This window comes from Bombus affinis, chromosome 4, assembly GCF_024516045.1.
Source record: "Bombus affinis isolate iyBomAffi1 chromosome 4, iyBomAffi1.2, whole genome shotgun sequence".
Lineage (NCBI taxonomy): Eukaryota > Metazoa > Arthropoda > Insecta > Hymenoptera > Apidae > Bombus > Bombus affinis.
The window spans coordinates 10300109-10322154 of record NC_066347.1 but is presented as its reverse complement, the minus strand read 5'-3'; the positions used below and the strand labels follow the sequence as shown (position 1 = coordinate 10322154).

The 22046-nt window shown below is 40.1% G+C and overlaps 1 protein-coding gene across 6 annotated transcripts in view; it reads right to left on the bottom strand.

Annotated features, from left to right (window-relative positions):
• The window catches only part of LOC126915260 (teneurin-a), a 695244-nt gene that overhangs the window by 394950 nt on the left and 278248 nt on the right, over positions 1–22046 (bottom strand). For all 6 annotated transcript variants that reach the window (XM_050719759.1, XM_050719762.1, XM_050719761.1 and 3 more), the window contains 2 exons: positions 2465–2668; positions 1528–1695 (listed from right to left, as the gene is read on the bottom strand). In XM_050719759.1, coding sequence (XP_050575716.1) covers positions 1528–1695; positions 2465–2668 — 372 coding nt within the window. The remainder of the gene's footprint in view (positions 1–1527; positions 1696–2464; positions 2669–22046) is intronic.

Genomic DNA, 22046 nt, shown 5'->3' with positions numbered 1-22046 from the left:
CATTCGACCTATAACTGTAATAAATCTACATCTTTCAATGTCTGCCGTTTGTTTTTGCATCAACCGATTTTCATGAAATTTTCAGCATGTCATAAATCTTCAAAATCTGTTGTTTAAATTTTTATTACAGGCTCAGATGAATAAAGGTTATAAAAAATGACCTTCACTTTTTTCTTCGCAATTCCAACCAATTGCAATATTTTTGGAAAAATATTTTACGCGCCATCTAATAAATTAATTCTTTTAACTCCTAAAAAAACAACTAGTCATCTGATCCAATTTTAAAAAGCTATTCTGTTTCAAAGAATGCCGGAATATATGTTGATGCATACCTATGTATTCTACTTTTACTTTTTCCACAAGAAAATTTCATCGCGTACATTTTTTTTTATTTCTCAAATGATTACCCTGCTTCTATTATACCGATCAATATAAAGATATTTAAACAAATATAAAAACACTCGTTTTTCACAACGTGTGCATTTAAACATTGACGATTATATGGATACTCTCAGTAGTTAATTTTCTGTTATCAGTTGACGTATCAAAATTCTCAGTATTGGATCGTTCGGGAAGCTAGTTTCGATTTATATTTCGATTTGATATACATTTATTGAATTATATAAGTGCCATTTCTTCTCCATCTTTCTCCATCTTTCACGCAACTTGAAAATCCCATCCTTCCAGAACCTCTCTGGTTTTTCGCCAAAAAACTTTTTAATATGCCTTTTTACATCGACCAAATCCCTTAAAAATCGGAACGAACTTTCCGAGCGATCCAATATATATTATGAGTAATACCTGAGCGAGATGAAGCCATTTCCGAGGAGCGGGGAACGTGATATTTTGGGACTGCATTGATGATTGGTTTTAATCGCGCAAGCGTTATCTTATTTTCATCGAGTAAGAGTGAGTCAGTGTAAATGCTTAGCTAATTTATTTTCTCCTTCTGACACACGTCATTGAGTCAGTTACCAATGACCAATACGGCCCCAAAGTGCCATGTGACCGTGTGTCCTGCTCTCCGGAAGTGGCTTTACATCTCTCGCCAGAAGTGGAGTTTTATACTCGGTTCTGCATTCCTATGTTCGTGATATCTATCAAGGTATCGATATTCCTATGTACACGATTCCTCATTCTCCAATATTCTTGCCACCGATGTACAATTTTTCTAATTTTCTAATTTCTTCTCAGTCCGTAATTACACGTATTTTCTAATCTCGTCATTTTCAATATATAATTATATATATATATATCGAATGGTTATACGTTATTGCTATAGGATTTTCACTGTCAATATGTAATCATGCAGGCTTGATAATCTCATGAATCTCAAAATACGAACCTGTACGTTTTTCGACGGCGTTACTTTCGTTCGCGCGCGAGCATGAGTACGAGAATTTGGCGGCAAATGGAATGACTACATGCAATGGGCAAATAATACAACGAATAATGCATGATGCAGTGACAGGCAATGAGAATGGCGCGAGAAATGATGGCGCTGGGATGATGTGAAAGTGAACTTACCATTGGTGAGATGCATGCGAGAATGCTCGTCTGGAAAGACGGTTTCGGAACGATCGCTGGCCGTAGAGCTGCTACTCAAAGCACTCGTGTGACCTCGTCGCGTTCGTCGCCCCAAGGTCCCGCCACCGGTGTTCGTCTTTTTCGATGGCGCCGCATAAACCGTTTCACCTACGGTGTATCAGAATCGTTGGAATATCTTTGGGTACATTAGAATATCTTTTCGTAGAGTCTTGCGACAGTTAAAGCGAATGGAATTTAAAGATGCTATATGCTATCGGAGAATAAGGGTACATTTTTGAGCTACTATACATTTATTCTGGGAATTCGTCGTGGAATGAAATGGAAAAGGATAAATAGAAATGATATGTTTGAAACGTCTGATTAATTTTTAGACGAATACTTGATATCGTACTTCTTCGTTCTTCAAGTATTTTTATAACCAAGCATCTTTATAAAAGAAAAAAGAGTACAGGTTGACGAAGAAGATTCAAATTTAAAAACTAAGACGAAATAAAAACCATCGAGACAAATAATAAAATAAGAACTTTCACGTGAGTACTGTTTAAACGAATTTTCTTTATTTTAACACTCGGTTTCGTTTCTCCTAAAATTAAGAGTTTCTCAGACATTCAAGTACGCTTCTACCGACCCTTCATATTTTTCTGAAAGAATCCTGGTATTCTACTCTAACTTTCCGACTACATTAACCGGCAATCGATGCAACAACAAGTTAATATTTACAAAAGCCAGAGACGAGATATCGTGAATGTTATTTCGAATCGCGTAGCGAGCGTTTCTATTGCATTAATCAAGTCGACCAGGTTGACTCGCAACATAACGTTAGCGAGACTCGTCTCGTGGCATTTGTAAGTATCATCTTCGTTGCAAGTGTATACGAGCAAACGTAACTCGCTCGCGGCTCTAATTAACTCCGTACCATTGCCATTGCGGGATCTCTCCGATGATATGCTCCCATTGTAATGATGCCGGCGAGAGTTGGTGCTCTCCAGGGGAAACGGAGATGCCTGTCGATGATTCGGCGTCAAGGTTGGAGGCGGCGTTGGGAATGGTGTTGTTGGATTATCGGTAGTAGCGGCGCCCTCTGTGTCGGATCCTGTACGATACGATCGGTCACCAACGCCTGCAATCATAAATTTTGCATGATTTTAGTGCTTGAGATTGCCAATGATAGTTAATTGAGATTGGCGGAATTTTATGGTTTGATCGTTTTCCTTGAGAGACGATGTGCGTAAATTAAATATCGTTATCAATTCCGAGTTTCCAAAAAGATATATTCATGCTTAAAGTTGTATTTTTTTTTATAATAATTCCAGCACTAAATATAATTTTCGAAATATTTTCAAATTACCAAAATATAAGTATTCCCCATAGTCATTTTGTATCGTTTTGTCATCTGTATAAAATTACGTACAATGTGATGAGAATATTTTGCGGACGTTTAAAGATCATTAATTTTCATCTCACGAAAACAAGGTTTCGGATCTCTCTCCAATTCCCTTTCTCATTGTAATCCATTAACTCATCGACAAAGGGTCGCCCGTATCCTCAGCGGACCACGTCAAGCCTATCCCAACGCGTCTGCTCTTAAACGTGGCCTCATTGTCATCGGCTTGTCCATCGAACCGAACGAGTGTCCGACGTGTCGCTCACTATGCAAATATGATTGTTCAAGATCGAAATGGGATGTAAACCTGGTTGTCGGACGACGGATCGGTGACTAGTGATTTCATCGCGTTTAAGAACGAATACACTACCGTTCATAATTCATCATATCACCTGTTAATTACAAACCTAACGTTTATTAAAACAGAATAATACTCCATAGGCAAACGAAATTTCATTTCTTGAATTTCTTTCTACTAAGTTTTTATTTTTATTCGAAAAACTTTCATAACAGAGACAGAGAAATATAACTGATAAATTGATAATTATCCTAAGACTATGTCAAGTTATTTGAACGCTTGGAATAATAGAAAAATTACACGTAAATGTATTCTATAATTCCAATGTTCCTTTACAATCTAACTTAAATATAACAACGTCCTACTGACTTATGAACGGTAGTGTACCTCTGTCAAGTCAACGACGAGTATAGTCATCAACGCGATTTGACGTATCCGGTTATACACGGCATACGCTCTACACCTATCTCGAGAACAGCGTGCTTTCGCGATATCACCGTCATTTCATTTTACTGCCACCTTTCTTGGGAAGCTTCAATTTGCTCCTGTCCTTGTTAAACTTTCTTTTGTAATTAATTTCCATAGGCAACTTGCAACAAGCACTTCGACCCGTGTCGTTGTTTGAAGTCCGCGTTTACTTAAGTTGCACGTTGCGAGAACAAAGCCACTTTTTAAATCGTAATAACGTAAAACTAAAAATAGTACTTTCTACTGACATCGTAGCGAGTTAATTTGTTGGAGGTAGAATATTTTTTCCATTCGCGTTCGCCATCACCGTGCAAATTCATTTTAACTCGGTTTTGTTCCGTTCGTAAATGCAAAAAAATGTAGGAAAAATAAATCACGCATCACCTTCGATAGCAGTTACTACGTATCATTTCAATTTTCAGTGGAATCGCCACTCGTAGCTCGTACGACACCCGTCACATACCGTCGTATCCTGTTTACGCGCAGGCATCCTGTGCGCTACCGATTGGCTGTGACAATCGGTGCACATCACAGCGGCAACGGTTCATCACGTCGAAATATTCTTGTCGACGATGCTTGACGGTCCGTGACGCGAAAATGACAGTACGCGTGGCTCGATTCAACGCCGCGGCTGATTCAACGATGCTTCGCTGTAAGTGTACCTATCATTTATGTTACACGGTTCAACAGGCGTGATTTTGGTTTAATCCGGAGCGAATTTTAATGCGATCTCCTCATTCGTCAGCAGCCTTACGTAGAAATTTTTGCAGATCGTGATTTAAGCTTAGTTGTAGCATTTTTCAGCACTTGACTAGTTTTCGCAACAAGTTATTTCGTAAAAGATTAAATACTTTTGAACATCGCGTAGATTGTATGGATTTTAGCATGTTTAAATTACCCAGAAAAATCCGCAGTTTAGCGATGAAATGCCAGAGCTTTGTACGATATCTGCACTGGAAAAAATCCGAAGATAAGAGTACAGTATCGGTTTTCTAAATGTTGCAATACCATCAAATTGCACTATAATCCGAATAGTAAAGAACTTATGTAAAATAACAGGATTTTTCAGGGAATCATGAACTGGGATTGCGACACTATAAAGTAGTCCAGATATTTCAGGTTAGCTAATCCTGGCTGTAAAGCGCGGAACCGTTCGAAAAACAGGATGGTTGTGGAAAAAGTTACGGTGGATCGAGGGAAGTGTAGAGGATAAGAACAGTAGCTCGTTGGCTGGATTAGGAAGGTGGTTAGAGCCCGTGTTTCGATAGCCTTGCTCCTATTTATCAGCGTGTAAAGAGGTACGAGACTACGTGTTGGAGTACTTAAAAAAATCACGCTGTTCCGCTATTCTTTTTGCCTTTGCTCGCCATTTAACCTTCGCTATGGTATAATGAGAACAATTTGAAATTATGTTGGAGATCTGACCTGTAATAGGCAGCATATTTCATGTAATTTTTCTCATAGAAATAAAGTTGAAAGAGCTTAATGTTCGTAAATTTTTATAATGAAAATATCACACGTTTCTTGCTTTTTAAAAAAAATTTCTTCGTTCGGTTGTTAACCATATTTAATCTGCTGGCTAATCTTTACGCTACGTAACTTCCGCCAATTAATCCATCCCTCTCGGCGTATGTCGAGTGGTCAGGGCGTATCAATCAATTGTCCAGTATTCCTGGAAAGTTCCAATTTAAAATAGAAAAATATTCTTTAATTTTCAATGTTCCTTGTTCCTCTTTTTAGATGTTATTCGTACAATATATACATATCGTTGTGAATCTTTAAAGCGAAGGAAAACGCATTTTAATGGCATCTGAAATAAAGTTGTATTTCGCATTCTACTGTAGTTAAACGCTGCAACAAAGTTTAACCGATGCTCGGTCACCGCCTGTTGACTCGACTAAAGTACGACATGGATACGATATTCGTCTCGTTAATTGGCGAATAATTGCTCGTTGAAGGAACGCGCGATCTAATATACTATTAAACTTCCTTCCGCGGCGAAGGACAAAAGGGTATCAGGACAGCGGGAAAAGATGGGCGTCTCAGGAAGCTATAGCAGGAAGAGTTTAGTATAGAAGAGATGAGGGGATTGAATCTTGTCGGTAATTAATGAGGAAAGTTTTACAAATAGCCGATGGCATAGTCACTAAACGCCTTAGTGAGACCGTGAATTCCATCCGCAAGCAAAATATATCCCGTGAAAGTTAGTTTTTAATTGATAATCTTTCCCGGTATAAACGGTAATCAGCATTCCATTCCGTTTCCCTGTCCACATAATTGCTCCTTCTTCCCGCCGCTGGCTCGTCGATAAGCGAAAGGGAAACGAAGAGAACGAGACTTTCGAGGACTGTAAATAAATTGCGCGTATAGATTTTGCGGGATTTAAGTTTGTTTGAAGGGAAGAGAAAGGCTTTATAGATACTGGGGTATTATACAGTGTATTAAGGAAGAAAAGGGTCTCTTTAAGAGTTTATGGTAGCTATTCACCAAGAAGAATAAAGTGTTTGATACCCTTTTTAACAACATATGAGATGAAAAAAGGGGTTAACATCTCAATTCTATATTTCAGAACCGTGAGAACGTGCAAACATTCATAGAAAATTGATTTGAAGAAGGTGAAGTAAAGTGACAAATCCTAAACGAAATTCCGTTTCTATCAATTCACCAATTCGCTATCCATTGATAACACTAAGCGTCGCTTAGAATTAAGAATACTTACAACTACCAGAAACTTAAAATTTCGTTCATTCGTCGACGATTTCACAACACCTCAATGCCTACTCTCGCTCTCTCCCAAACGTTCATCTACCATTTCTTTATCGCGACAACGAGACCAATCCTCGCGACATCAAAGATGGAAATCCGGTGAAGAAGGCATCGTGGCCGCGATATAAAGAGAGATACGGGCAAGATGGGCAGGCCCGATAGTCGAGACGTCTGATAGAGCGAGTAGCCGAGGGCCGGGGCAGCGGCGCTGATATTGCTCGCATTAAACTTTCATATTCAATCTTGCCACCCATCGTTGGGCTCTTTCCTTCGTTCCCTTCCCTTAGCCGGAAGGTCGTGGCGCCGAGAGCAAGCTCGGCCCCGCATCAGCCCCACATGTAATTGTGTTATGCCCTCTTCTCTCCCTTCGAGCTCTCCCATTCTCCTTTCCGCGAGCTTTCCGCTCTTTTCCCCCACCGTCACGTTTCGTACTCTTCGTTCCCGCAATTTCGTGCCGCGTTTTCTATAGATTGGATTTTCTAATTCGCGTTTCGCCGTAGCTTCCGGCTTTACGCTGCGGAGATGGTTGGGTTTTCGGATGCGTAGCAGGATTACGCGAGTTATGACTCGGCGAGAGTTGAGAAGGTTAGTATTGGAAGCTGTTTGCTACGTGTATGTGTGTGAATAGCGAGGGTAGGTGCGGAATGTTGGCTGTTTGTGGATTAAATATTTCGTGGTTGGATGGTTTATACTGTATTATGTAATGGACTGGTTGGAGATTTATTATACGCGAAGGTAGGAATGCGTTTAGGTGTAATTTGTATCGGTATTGTAGATTTCGTTAATAAACAAATTTTAGTTACGATTACCTCGGTAATATCAGTTTAAGCTGCTTCATTAACAGGTAACGTGCCAAAACCCACAAAACCTAATCCTATCGTACTTCGTTCAGAGCAACTGAACCGTATGATGGGCTGAAAATTATACCGGTGACAGCCAGTTTCTAGCTAAAACTATACTTCGATAAAAATAAATTCAAAGTTGTTAAAAGTTGTTTAAAATCTTGCCTGACGCTACTGTCATTTTCAGCTCGCCATATACCCACGAAAAAGCCTCGCATTTAAGAAAATTCATCTCCATATCGGTTCTTTATTCGGCGTGGCTAACGAGCGCTGGATGTGCAGGATAACAGGGACAAACGACAGTAGCACTCGACACCGTGCTCCCATTACACGTCCTCCCTCCATCAACCTCTCGGTGTCCATGGTTATTCTTTATTCGACGGTGTCACGTGTCGCATATTGTCGAACATGTAACGACGCGTCGTACGCGCGTCAGGTAATAAAATCGATAGTCCCGCCGGCCAGTTTTGTCGCTGTCGCTCACACTTCCGGTTAAAAAACTAAATCGGCCGGTGCTGCAGGTACCACGGCTAGAAAAATAATAGTGTTCGGGTCTGGTATTCACCGGTAGGCCGGGACCGGTTCCATAGAATCGCTTTGATTCGGTAGCGCTAGCGTACCTGTGCACGGTTTATTGTGCTGACCAGCGTTGATTGGAAATATTGGTTCGTTGTTTACCGTTATTCCCGGCGCGAGTATCTCAGAACAATGTCCACCGTGGCCCGGCACGTGCAACAAGCGCCGCTGTTTGCCTTTTATTCCGTTTCCTGACGATCTTTTGAGCGCCACCGCTCTCGAAACCTGTCAATTACGCTGTCGTATTTACGTACCAGCGTCCACCGTTGATCGAAACAAATAACAGACCGTCTGGCTTCGTATAGGTTATAGTATCATAGGGCTTCGATTTATTGTCATATTTCGAGAAACTCGCGTCGCCTTGGTCCCCTCTTCAGTGTCCGACTCACGAAGGGTAGCGCACCCGGATGAAAAATGACCCAACTATTTTTCTTCGATTCCTTACTCGATGGGACATAATACGCTGCTGGAAACGATTAGGACCACTCCCCGTATATACCGGTCATTTTATTGGTCGATGAAGTATTCATTAGTTTTGATGCTGACGGTATTGGCTTTTGCTGGACTCTAGGTGTAATCTGATGATCTTAGAGGTAACGTGGATCCACTGGTTTAATGAACCCCAGAGATTTATAATAGTGGATATAGCTGACTTCCGTGGCAACATTTGTTCTAAGAGGAATGCACGAATATTAGGAAATTGTGGCGGCACATTTTGATGCACAATATATTAGGTTGTCCGAAAAGTGCCTTTCTTTTACAGACACGTCTTTTACAGCGATGCATCTTTATACAACATGAAACCTAATCTGTCGAACGTTGCGATCTTTATTTTAATGAAACAAAAGGATCATATGTAATTCGATAAAATAATATAAAACGGAAAATATTATACATCCATTATTTCCTTATAAATGGAAAGAAACTTTTCGGACGACCTAATGAAATCGATACACGATCGCATCATAATTTTAGTAATCATAAGATGTGGAGATACAGCTATTAAATTTTACGTGTACAATATTTTTACGAAAAATTAAAAAATATTCATTCGCAAAGATATACACCGTTTATACATATTATAGGGAAGTTGGACACATCGTGCGAATCCTTCGAAGAGTATTAGCGCGAAGACTGAAAAACGAGGAGTTGTAGGGCGGCGAACTTTTCCAAGTAAGCTCGATGGAACGCGAGAGCGCGTCCAAGGTGCATTCGATGACCGAGCGACCGCCGCTGTCATGGCAACGGTCCACCGCAAACAAAATCCATCCCCCCGCGACGCGACGGTTCTCACCGCGGAAGGAATTCCCGTCGAGCTGAAGAAAGCCCGCGCTCGGTCAAAGACATGGGTCACCGCGAATTCCGCTTCCGGCCACTACCAGCCAGGATCAATCCTTGCGGAGGATTCCTTGTTCCAGGAAGCTCGAATCGCTTCACCGAAAACCTAACCCACTGAGAATTTACGAGATGCAATTTGTAGACCAGTAGGAAAGTGTGAAGATGTTTTACACGAGGGGATGTTTGGAGTATTAGGTTTAGGGTTCAGGGGAAAGGCTCTGGTAACTTCGGGGGAATGAAGTAGCGGTTGGGAAAGATTGGTACGTTTGGTAGTATTAAACTGAGATTTTGACTTAATAGGTTAATTAGGTAGTTGTTTATAGGTTCAAGATTGAGAGTGATTTTTCTTACTCTGAGTTTTCTGCAATATGTTTGGAATACAGAGAGTTGGTTAGGCAGTTTTGCTAAGAGAATGCTATAAAATATATAACTTGGAGTTATACTTTTTATAATTAGAAAATTTTTGTCAATATGCTTTACTATTGGCGAGTTAGAATTCGAAATGGTCCGAACGTGGGTGGAATCGATATTGACGAATAATCAAAATGGACAGCGCAATCAAATTGCAATCTACGATATCTGACGCACTCGACGAACTCCCCTAATTAGTTGTGAATAGTGTTACGTCCGAGAAGAATCCCTTCGATCATGGAACCTGACGATTAATCTGGAACGTCGGTAATTTTATGCGTTTCGCCTAACGAACGTGGGGCATTTGACGAGGGTCGCGATGAAATATGACTGTCAGAAGATAAATTGGGGTTACAGCAAATTGCTGGCGCATTCAAAACTTGTTTATCCCGTGGCCAGTCCTCGGTGATAAATACAAATTAGAAATAAAGAGATGTCAATTGAAAGAATTGTGAAAATGGACATTGTAGTTGACATTATGAAATTTGGTTCAAAGTTTAAACATCTTCCCATGACCCATTCTTTCCTTTTGTTCTTGTAATTAAATTCGACGCTGTTCTTGAAGACTTTTAGTTTATTCATCGAAAATCAAACGATTTTGCTAATTTTATAGAAAGATTTTAAAATGGACAAGAAGAAGAAACAATAACGAACAATATGTGAAATATTTTTGTTTTTCCAATATCGTTCGAAAACTCGGGCAAAATTCACATCCTATATCATCGAAACGTCATTAACTATTCAGAACAGTTTCTCCAAAGTATGCTCATAATATCGTCATAAAAAATCGATTTACAAGGGATTCATAAATCCACTGTCGAAAGTTCTTGCCACTCCTCCCAAGTTAAACACGAATCCCCGAAATTTGAATAGCATCGACGCGTTCCAGGCTAGCCTTTCCCTCTCAACGCAGCCTAAATCAATATGAAGCTTTTACCCTGCGACGTAGGGGAGCCATCGAGAGCAGGACACGTCTGTGGGAGGAAGATGCTCATCGGGTGCCCTTACGTATCGAAATTTAATATATAGAGAGATATAAGATCCATCAAATTACCTGATGAAATCGCTCGCGTACAAGAACGAACGGGACCTCTTATCAAAGATTAATTACAGAGAGACAATACGTAGAAGAAGAAAAGGCAAGAGGAGCGTCTAGACAAAGACGGGATAAATAGAAATCGATAAAAAGAATATCTGATCTTAATCTGTAACCGATGTAATAACAAAAGAACAGAGGAGAAGAAGAAGAAATAAAAAGGAAACAACTAACCCAATCATGGTGTGAGAGAAACTACGTTTCATTTTCCTACGAACGGTTGCTAAACAATTCGTTTTACAGCCACGGCCCATTGAAGCTGGAACAACGTTCCGACGTGCCGGCTACGCGAATAAATACCGGTAAAGTATACACCGGATTGGATGAACAGAGAGAACGTGAAAAGAGTAAACGGTGCATCGTTGGAACAAAAATCGATTCGAGTTCCACGCGTACCGTTGGCCATCGATTCACTCGATGCTTGGCCGTCTCACAGAAATGAATTCCCTTTTTCCTCCTCCTCTATTTTCTCCTTTCGTTCCTTCCTTTCTCCCTCTCTCTCTCTTCTTCCTTTTTTTTATCCTGTTCTTAATCGGTCGCTCGGAGAACGCGAACCACCCTCGCCGCTTTCGTCGACGGAAAGAAGAGGATAGGCAGCGGAACGCTTGGCGGGTTATCGCGGCGGCACGATAAAGGGCACGGGGGAAAATACGCGTAAGAGGTTGTAGCCGGCGCGCACAATGTGTCTTTTTACTAACTGTCATATGCATAGGGAACAACGGGGACCGTCTACAGAGGCTGCTATCGAAAAGCAATTTCCGAGACGTCAAATGGAATGGAATAGAGTCGGGGAAAAGAAACTTCGGTGACATTTTCGTTGGTAACCCCCGGTGCCCGTGGCTCGAGATCACTTTCAGTGTGAGAGTAAGATTTCCTAAAAAAAGAAGAAGAGAGAAAAAAAAATGAATAGAAAAGAGGAGAAGGAGGAGGAAGAGGAGGAAAAGAGAGTGGGATGGGACTCGGAGGGAAAAGAGGGTAAAAAAGAAAAGCGAGCAAGAAATAGCAGAGGAGAAGCCGTATCTTCAACAGGTGCAAAGTGTCGTCCGTTGAAAGGGCCACTCCTCGTTTCGCCTCCTGCTTCAATCCCGTTCCTCTTCCTTCCGCTTCTTAAACCGCAAGGCCTTTGATGAAAGGCCTAAAGCTAGCGCTCACCTTTGGGGAAAACGAGCCGCGGTCCACCGCCGTGTCATAATAAGCCGATGCTCTGTTTGGCAATCTAATACATTTTCTAATGAGTATGCGTAATAACTATCGTTTCTCTTCTTTTTGTACGAAATCGATGTAGTTTGTGTTGTATTATTTGTAGTGTGAGTTTCAGTTTGAACTAGCGTATCTATGCGTGTGCTTGTATAAATATTAAATATGGATAGCGTATATTTTATTGGAAAATAATACAAATACTTTCGTTTCGTATTGCTTTATTTCTGTTGTATATTCTGGTACCAGTTTTGTTTGATATTTTGAGATTCGAAGAAGATTTTGTTAGGGACGAATTCATCGCTGTTAGAAAAATCTCTCAGTATCGTAAGTAGATGATTAGTAAGACTTGTATGGATATCTCAATAGTTTATCGCATGATTTTTTCTGATAAGTAAATTGATTCGTTTTACTTGCATATTTAATATTTCGTGCTATTGATACTTCATTAGTAATAAAATCAAGATATCAAGTTCAGGACATAATAATTCATAACTCTGAAATTGAAAATCTTTGTTCATAACTTTATGTAGCAATATGAAGATTAGTGAATTTGTTGAATATATCAGAGATTAATAACCCATTTTCAAACATTTTAGACATAACTCATAATTATTCATTGACAAAATTTCAATCATTAAGCGTACAAATCGGTTCAACTTCAATCTGTCAAAGCGTTCAATAGCGTTTCAATTTTCAAATACAGACATTTCTAAATCAAAAACTTCTTCATCTACGTTACCTACATTCTCTCGAAATTAGCACACAAACTCATTAGTATTCCCGAATCCATCACATCACGTTAACCTATTAGAATACGAAAGCAGCTTACTGCAAGCCAAAAATATCTGATTTGTAGTAACAAAATTCAAAGGAAAAATTTATCTTCGATCGTTAAGGTTCCCAACTAAATTGTTATCAGTCTGTAGATTTTTACGTATTTATGAGAAATTGAAAGATGCAGAAATCCACGGATATCCACATAATATCCACGAATATATAAGATCCAAAGTAGAATATTACTCATGAATATTTAGCAGGTGGCAGAAATTCCTCTTGAAGTTCAATTCCTTTATCTGTATTCACAAAATTCCAATGTGCACAAACACCGGTAATCTAATTATTATAGAATGCCCCATAAATCATAAAATGTCCCCTTTTCGTGAAAATAAACGAGCCTGTTTCATCGATTTACGAAATAAAGTCATCGTCGAACAAGAGAAAAACGGCTGCACGCACGATTGAGCGTAAAAAGTGGCGGTGGCGCATCGAATCGAGTGCCTACGATGAAACTTCCTTTTGCTGAGCATAAAAAACCAACTGCTCCGTAGGAACGCCTCTTCTGCAACGTTTAATCGCATTTCGCGCGAACAGAGAGCTTCTACCGACGCTGTTTTTGTCCCATTTAACGAATCCTCTGTTTCTCGAGTGCAGCTGCAGTCTGTTTATTTAACCTAAGAAAGATAACGAAAGGAAGCAGCCAGTTTTAGGACAATTGTGTATGTGTTGCGGGTATGGTATACAAAGCACTGGTGACGAGGAGAATTACACGTCAAATAGGAAAGGTGGTCGTTGGTAGTGGCAACGTGTAATTTAAGAGAGGCTGGGAAAAGGAAGGGACTCGGAGAGTGCCACTTTGAACCCCTGGAGAGTCTTTCGTTTTCGTTGTGATTAGGTTATGTATGTTTCTGACGGAGGAACTAAGAAAAATTGCACTTAGCTTCTGAAAGAAGTCACTTGTTGGCTTGTTATAGTTCGGGAATATTGAATTTGGATTGTATAGCGTTCTCATACTGGCTGTTCCATTCATCTTCACTTTTATGTTGTAGTTAGAATATTCATAAATACGATACAGTGAAAATTATATATAGTCAGTGGATTTTTATAGGAATTTATATTTATATGTTCCAGTGAAGAATTGGAATTTCGATAGAAATTTGTTTCTCCTATTAAACATCATGATACTCAAACCTTTGAATATCAGGTTCTCAGAATTTGAAAGCTTTAGATATTGTATGTATTTTATGCATTTTTACACCTTCAAAATTTCGGATAAACTAATAGGAAGATACGCAGCGTATGCAGTATATTGTTGGAAATTTGTGCTCTGTTCAATTTATCTTTTTCTCGCGCGTCGTTCCGTTTCCTATTAACGTTTCGACGTATATTACAAGACAGGCGTTCTCGGAACGTTTTGTCGCACAGCTAGCAACGGCGACCGTGTTACTGTTAGATGTTAACGTTTTAAATTAGTTTTACGTCACCGGTGATTGCATAATCGTTCATAGAACTTACATGCACCAACGAATGTGCAACAATCGCGCAGCACCGGGTGGTAACTCTCTAATTTGACTCGATTATATCAATCAAAAACAGTAAACTTGCAGTAGCAAAATTTGTTATTAAATAGTTTAACTTTAAATTAGTTTAAAAAGTTCAGTTTGAACAAATGGTATAAGTGATTCGTATAACATTCTTTTTAAAAAAACGTTCACTGATGAAAAAATACGAATAAATTGGGTTAAATCGTGATTTTAACGACGTTGTTTTAACGAATCTACGGCAAGTTCTTTTTTAAGGATAGCCCAAGTTGATTTTATCGTTGAATATAAATATGCAGCGACAGAAAAAGATAGGAAGTGAAAAGGTAAGTAAATGTCCTGGCTAGTAGCTTAGCCGACCAATCCTCAGGCAATGAATCACAGTTTCGTTGAAATAAAAAGTAGAATTATGATTTTTGCAACCAGCTATTTTCAAAAATTTATAAAAACTGCTGTCAAATTAATATTAACCTGGCAAGATAATTCGGTTACTAGATCAAAGAGTTTTAATCCTCGCCTCCCTGCTAATCGACCACGAGCTACTAGGAAATATTTTAATGCATTAGTCCGCAGGAGGGAAAACAAACGTGGGAAAGAAGAATATGTAGCAACAAAAAAAAAAGAAATAGAAAAAGAAAAAAATGAATAGAAACATCGGTAAAGATAGAGAAATTGAAATTTCAGAGTTCTGTATTTTTCCTCGTTGGATTTACACTGTTTCAACATTGAAGTCATGTTATTTTCGAGCGTAATGAATGACCACTACACCTGCTACAGTCTATATTTCACAAACGCCGCCGCGCAACTTCTCTCGTCATCGTCATCGATACCATGAATTAGTTATCGAAGCGTTTCATTATTCGCGTACTGACAATAGCGCGGAAAACCGCAACATGCCGTCGCTGAGGAAAGTTTCCCTCTACGCGAGTTCCCCTTCAACTTTCTTATTTTATATTCTTCGAGGTCGGTCGTTTCCTGGTGGGATGACCACGGCACGGCGTCACGACGTCTCCAGTCGATACGATTGGTCGCGATGGAAAATAAGAGAAGCAAAACGAAATTAAACCTGGGCAAATACAGGAGAAATTAAAACAGAACGCAAGAAATCGAGAAGATGGCTCAACGTAAATCGATATGACGGTACAGGAATTTCTTTAGAAAGAATTATTTTCGAAATTAATTGCCTAAACATTCAAGATCTTAGATTAACGTTGTTGAAACACCACATATCACCCCGTTTGCCTTCTATTTTCTGACCCAGTTGCCTCAAAACGTTCAACGATTCGCCTATTTCGCTGATCGTGATAAAATCGAAACTGAAGTCACTTACTTCCAAGTCGCTTGCTTAATCTGAACAAGGTTTCAAACATTTTGGCTCTTCATATCTCGGCCGCAACACATCTAGTCTTAAACGCTTTAGCAGAATTCAACTTACCCATAGAACGTATAACCTACACGCTAAAAGGTTTAATGTCTGGAAAGAATAAATTCCTGTCGGCAAGGTCCCGTGTCGAGATACGTCGACGACACATGGCACAATTAAAATAGTAATAACATCTTCGCGGGGATGGCGACGGAAAGGAGATTTAACGCCGGTTTCCGGGCATGAAACAATCTCAGTCACGCGGCGAGCTATGTATCAAACAGATTAGAAGATCTAAACCCGCGGTATTACGGACCCGGAAACGGTCGGCTCGTAACGTATTTCAACGGGTTATCGTTCGCCGCGGAACACAGCCATGTCGGCGAGATGTGCATTGTTAAACAGCGAACTCGGTAAATTCATTATAACGAGGCGACTACTTCGGGTGAAACCGGGCTAAGTTGAAACTACTTCCAAGTACGGTGGATTGATTTTACCGCTTTACACTTCGAAATCAGCCAAGTTCGCCGAAGTTAAAAGCTTCCTTCCGGCTCGTACGGTGCGTAAGAAATTTCCAGCCGCATAACGCGTTGTCCGTATGCTCGTTTAATCGTCTGTACTTTATCATTTACACCATAGCCTGGTTTTTTCTTGGATAGCTTTTTGATCTAACCTACGAGAATCCGGTAACGCGATTAGCAATTAGAATTGACGACTGTTGAGTGACACAATTCCGAAAATGATAAATACTACAGTTCATATCCTTTGAATTTTTAACCGATCTGCTTTGCATCGCGTTAGCTTGAAACGTAAAAACTGACCTGACAACGTGACCGGATAACAGTCAGTTTAATGTCATTTGTGAATATCCTTTAAGAATCTGCAGTAGAAAGAGAAGCGATTGAGAGACTTACTGGTCCAATAATTTGAGTGGACGACACCTTGCGAGTCACCTTAGTCGCGTTCAATTAACCACAACTATATATAGTTAAAAAAAAAGGAACTGAAAAGTGTCAGTCAAAATTTACCTACGAGACTTAATTCTTTCGCGATACAACGTTAGAAACGCGGTTAAGATGCAGTGGACGAACAGCGAGACGCGTAGCGTGAATAATTCCGTCTGCTAACCATTCATTTCACGGCCGATATAAATTATTACCGGCAACGCATTAATTTCCTTTGCGAATAATTAACAACCTGCCGGACAACGAAACCTCGCTCAGGCCGGCGATGGTCAGTCTTAACCCCAGTCGCCGCCATCGCCGAAACGCCCAGTAACCCCCGTGCATGGTCGACATCTGAAATATTAATCATGACTTACACGAGCCGCGTCCCGGACCACCGGTATTCTCTACCTGCATTATTAAGTGGACTCGCGCACGAGCGTAGGCTCGACTGTTGTGGCGGTAAAACGGATATGAATACTACTAACCTTCGATGGTGTTACCTTGTGGCAAAAGGGAAATGCGATCACATAAAATATCGAATACATAAAATCTCTGTTATCAATGTTGATCAGTGTTGTAACCGATAGCGTATCGACGATTTACTTTTTGTAAACTAGTTTCTACTTAAGGTTTCTTAATCATTAGGTCGTCCGAAAAGTTTCTTTCGCTTTATGAGGAAATAATGGATGCACAACATTTTTCGTCTTATATTATTTTATGGAATTACCTATCATCCATTTTGATCTATCAAACTAAAGATCACAACATTGGACAAAATAGGTTTCATGTTTGTATAAAGATGCATTGTTGTAAAAGACGTGTCTGTAAAAGAAAGACACTTTTCGGACAACCTAATAATAAAGAGATGATAATACCTTTGCTGTGCATTTATCAACGAAGAATCATAAAACGCAGTTAGTTGATGCAGCATCAACGCGCTCGAGCGATAACGTCGCAAACTAGTCGATACTGTTCTATAGAAGAAGAAGGAAACGGTGTGGTTTTCTAGAACGAGAACACTCCAGGGGCCGTGGAAATCCGGACGAAAAACCAATAAATCACGTTGTGTTTAACGAACCTTCATGTTTCTATGCACGCCCTTGGGAATAACAGGCAGCGGAAGTGTTGTTTTCACAGGTTGTTGAGCCAGCCGGTCTGTAATGTTCGAAAAGAACGAAGACGATGACGTTTGCTGGTCTCGTTATGCGAGATGCATCGCGCAAGTATACTCGAGCGAATTACGAAAACGTCGACGCGACCGTCGTCATTATCCCTTCGTTTTCACCACTGTAATGGACAAAACTGATCATATTTAATGTCTCTGTGACGAAGATCCAATGCGAATTACCTTAACTATGTATCTCGGCCCGTTTCTACGTTTGTTCTAACCTATTGATATGGTTTCTTCCTTTTGTTTTTTCTAATTTTTGTTTTACCTTCGTTTATCGCTTTTCTTTTTTATTTTCTCCCTTTCCTATCATTCTGTACACGTTGACGAAACACAATTGTAGCAGAGCCAAAAGCTATCTAAATGTCAAAGCCATAACTGGACTAGTAATCTGCGCACGATCGTAAATGTAGATTCGGCTGTATAAGTGACAAACTGTCTCACGAATGATAAGGGATTGGGGATCGGCTAATATTCAAAGTTGTACTATGATCGTTGTTCGATACGATACGATGTGGCTATCAAGCGATAGATGCGGAACTACGCATACCAGTCTAATATTTCTGAAGGACAAGAGTTATCATCCTCGTTCTATTCGACGTGTATTCGAAACGTTGAAACATGCGCGATATTGACAGAGTATTTTATCTTTAATTCATATTCCTTGTACCTAGCACCAGCGCAAACACAATGGCACATCTATTACTGTTATCAGTAATAGCTAACCTCTGTAGTGCTTTTACTGATCTATCGAATATGTTCCAGCATCTCGATCACATATATATCTATATACATTTATATGCGTTGGTATACGTCGGACATCCACTTACAATTATCGTAAGTTGCTTCTCAAAGGAGTCATTAATTCGTAACTTATGTGGTGAACACTTTATCACATAAATATTCAAAAATTTATACAGCCAGTGCTACGGATTATAGATACGGTGGTATTCAATTACTTATTAATAAACGATGCAACATATCACAAGGCGTATTCTTCAAATCGTTACCAATACATAATTACCAGTTATTGATTAATTCGATTATACGGCATTACAAAACAACTAAAGCTGTTAAAGCTGTGGTCATCAGCAGCACTCTACTATTAATTCTCCCAATTTAATTAAACCGAATTCTATTAAAAACATCATATGCTTCTCTCAGGATCCTATCTTACGTTTAAAGGTCGACTGCCCCAGCTCCTGCTTCCAATTCAATCACCGCCATCACGAAAGAAGAAAAATAACTCTGCGGAGGTGGTCCGAGGGACGCGCCATCTAGCTCCGGCTAAATATTTTACGCGCGCGACCCATTAGATCGGCTAGCGTAATGGCTGGCAAAGTATTAAATCCGTTCGACGTGGAAACAAAGTTAGTCTGGAGGGCTGTGGACGATCGCAGTGGTCGATGGCGGAACGACGTGGACGCCTCGTCCTCCTCGCCTTCGTCTCTTCTCTCGAATTTCTCGATCCTCGACGCGGCAGCCGCAGATGACGGCAAACTGCTAATAGGAGGCAAGTTTTAAATGCGTGTAACGTAATAACGCGTGCATTAGGCGACTACTATGGCGTCGGCGTCGTCTGCGGCGGCGACAACGATAGCGGAGCCATTCTCTGTAAGGGGTAGTTTGCCTGACAACTCGATTACACGATACCAGCCCGCCTGAGTGGCAAGTGGTGATATATGGCACGCATATACACAGCGCCCTCTGCTTCTCCAGTCACTTAAAATAATGAGAAAGCCCGGTGTATCGGCTCTCCGGCTACGCTCGTTTTCACTTATCCTTTTTTTTCATAGCGATCCCTTACTGTACCTGTTGTAACAGACTCGATGTAAAGCGCCCTCCGTGTCCTCGTCGTTGTGGCTCTTCGCCGATCACTCTTTACTCTCCACTCATCTAACTACTCCAAGTAATTACCATGGTGGGGCTACTTTTTACTCTTAATTGAGTAATCGAAGTATAGAGCACGGTTAGTAGAACGGTCATCGCATAATAAATTTGTGTTGTACCATGCAGCGGATAGTAGAAGGTCGAGCGCGGCTTTATAAGAGGCCAATGTTATTAGAACTGAAGTACAGCGGTTACGTACCCCACTCTCGGTCGCTGGAGGTGTGGAGTAGGGATGATGACGAACGTCACATATTTTCGCTTGGAATTTCTGCTGTATTAATAAATGTATAAAAGTAAAAAGACACATTGTACAGATATTTTTAAAGGCTAAATTTGTAAAATCATTACGACAATTTTCCATTTGATTACGTTCCTGGCAAATGAATGACAAAGCAAAGCAAGGAGTATTGTTCCATTCTTAATTAATAACCTCGTTTCGTTTGATAATATTCGCTTACGGAATTTAAATAAATTTGCTTGAAAGTGTCGCTACATTAACCATGGAAAGTGTCTTTTTGGTGCTGGAAACACGCTCGCTTGGCAACGTAACAACCCGGTAAAGCGCCCCCATAATCGCGGCAAATTTAAAGGTAATTATTTCGAAATAAAATCAAGTGTCGTTTGTTCAACTGTTAAATTAGACATGTAACGTAAATTAACATAAATCGGACAATTCGATAAAGAGTATTGTGCACTAGAGCATTTATAACGGTATGCCAATGTTATTATCCGTTTTACCAAAAGCGAAGTGTACACAGTTCTTCGCACAAAGGTTACACCTAATTACCGTCAACCCTATGGCTCGGTTTAATCAGTAAAACGCCAAAATTCAAACTCCGGATTCATTTTCATCTCATCCCCCCTGAAACGAGATAAAAGAGACCCATTCCTTTTCACGTTCGAAAATATTGCCTCACGTTCGTGCAAATATTAGTAATCATTACAAAGATCAATGCAACGTAAAGTTCTTGTAATTCCACTCGTGCTTTCACCCAGTGATACCTACGATTTACGTCTTTGTATAGAAACATCGTTTCTCTGTTCTATTGTCGACGAATTTCTCCTGAAGAGCGGATAGAAGTGAATAGCGCAGAGCAGCTTATTTTCACAGTACAATATCGTGGCTATTAAGTAACCCTTTACTCGATAAAATACTAAAAGTTTAAGCCTAGAAAATCTAATACTAGGCAAACAGTATACACCGAATAATGGCAAATTAGGAATAATAGCAAAAACGCAACGTATCGATATTAAAAGGAAATCAATTCACTAATCATCAAGGCTTTGTTCGCTATGGATATATTGTAATATCGATTAAATTACATATTTGGATGTCGACAAGTATTCGTTGGAGTATAGATAACATCGTAGATAAAATTATATGAAGATTCGGACGACGACTAGCAGAGGTTGCGTTTGATTTGAAGTCGTGGCGGTGGCACGGAAAACGGTTTAATTACTCGACAGCAATAATAAAGCCAGAGAAACATCGTCTATCCCCCTTTTGGATCAAGGGGCAAGGAGCGTTTCCTCGTTAGGGTAACCTTACCTCCGGCGTGTTTATTCTGCCGATGAGAAGCCGCATCTACGTAAAACGAGAATGATATTTACGACGAGGTCGGTATGTAGAAGCCGGAACGAGCTTTATGATCAAGCTGTGCCTCGGCGGAAGGAAGGGCGGGCTTGCCACGGGAAACGGGAGATGCGTATCCAGTTCGTAATTTGTGTGTAGCCAGTAATTTCGTTCTTGCGCCGATTGCGATGCCTGTTGCTTTATAACGCCGTGTCGGTTCTACGATTACCGCTCGATTTGTGATCTTCATGATGAATATTTAACCAAAGCACACATTCTTTGCGTTTGATTATCGATGTAAAATGTAAAAAAATGACGATGAATAAATAACGAGATGGGTTTGTTCAATGTTACTGACCATTGTTGAACAATCATCGACATTCTTTTGACGTAAAGAACTTATACACGAATTTTTGCTCATCTTTTTGAAACACACCGTAATCGTAGCAATTTCTAAGCCTTATACGCTTACAACGTATATGGATACCTCTCAAAATAAAATAAAAACTCTTTTATATTATCATCTATCAAGACACTCTAAAAAGCAGCAAAATTTCACTGACGAACCGCGTTATCTCTTCGTGTAAAACTATTCGACGTTCCAGAAATCTCATGGCAAAAATCTTCCATTCAACTTCACAGAGAACGGCCGCGTCGCAGCCCAATATTAACGGCCGGCATTATCCAGCGACGCAGACGTTTTATTTCCACTTGACCGCCAATATATTCCGCCAAACTGCCTGCAAATGCCAGCGCTTCGTAAGCTGAATTCAACGAAAATCGCGCGATCCTTCGTTCGCTACAAGCAATAACAATCGTACTTGTCTGTCCATCGCGATCGTTCAATCCCAAAAACCAAC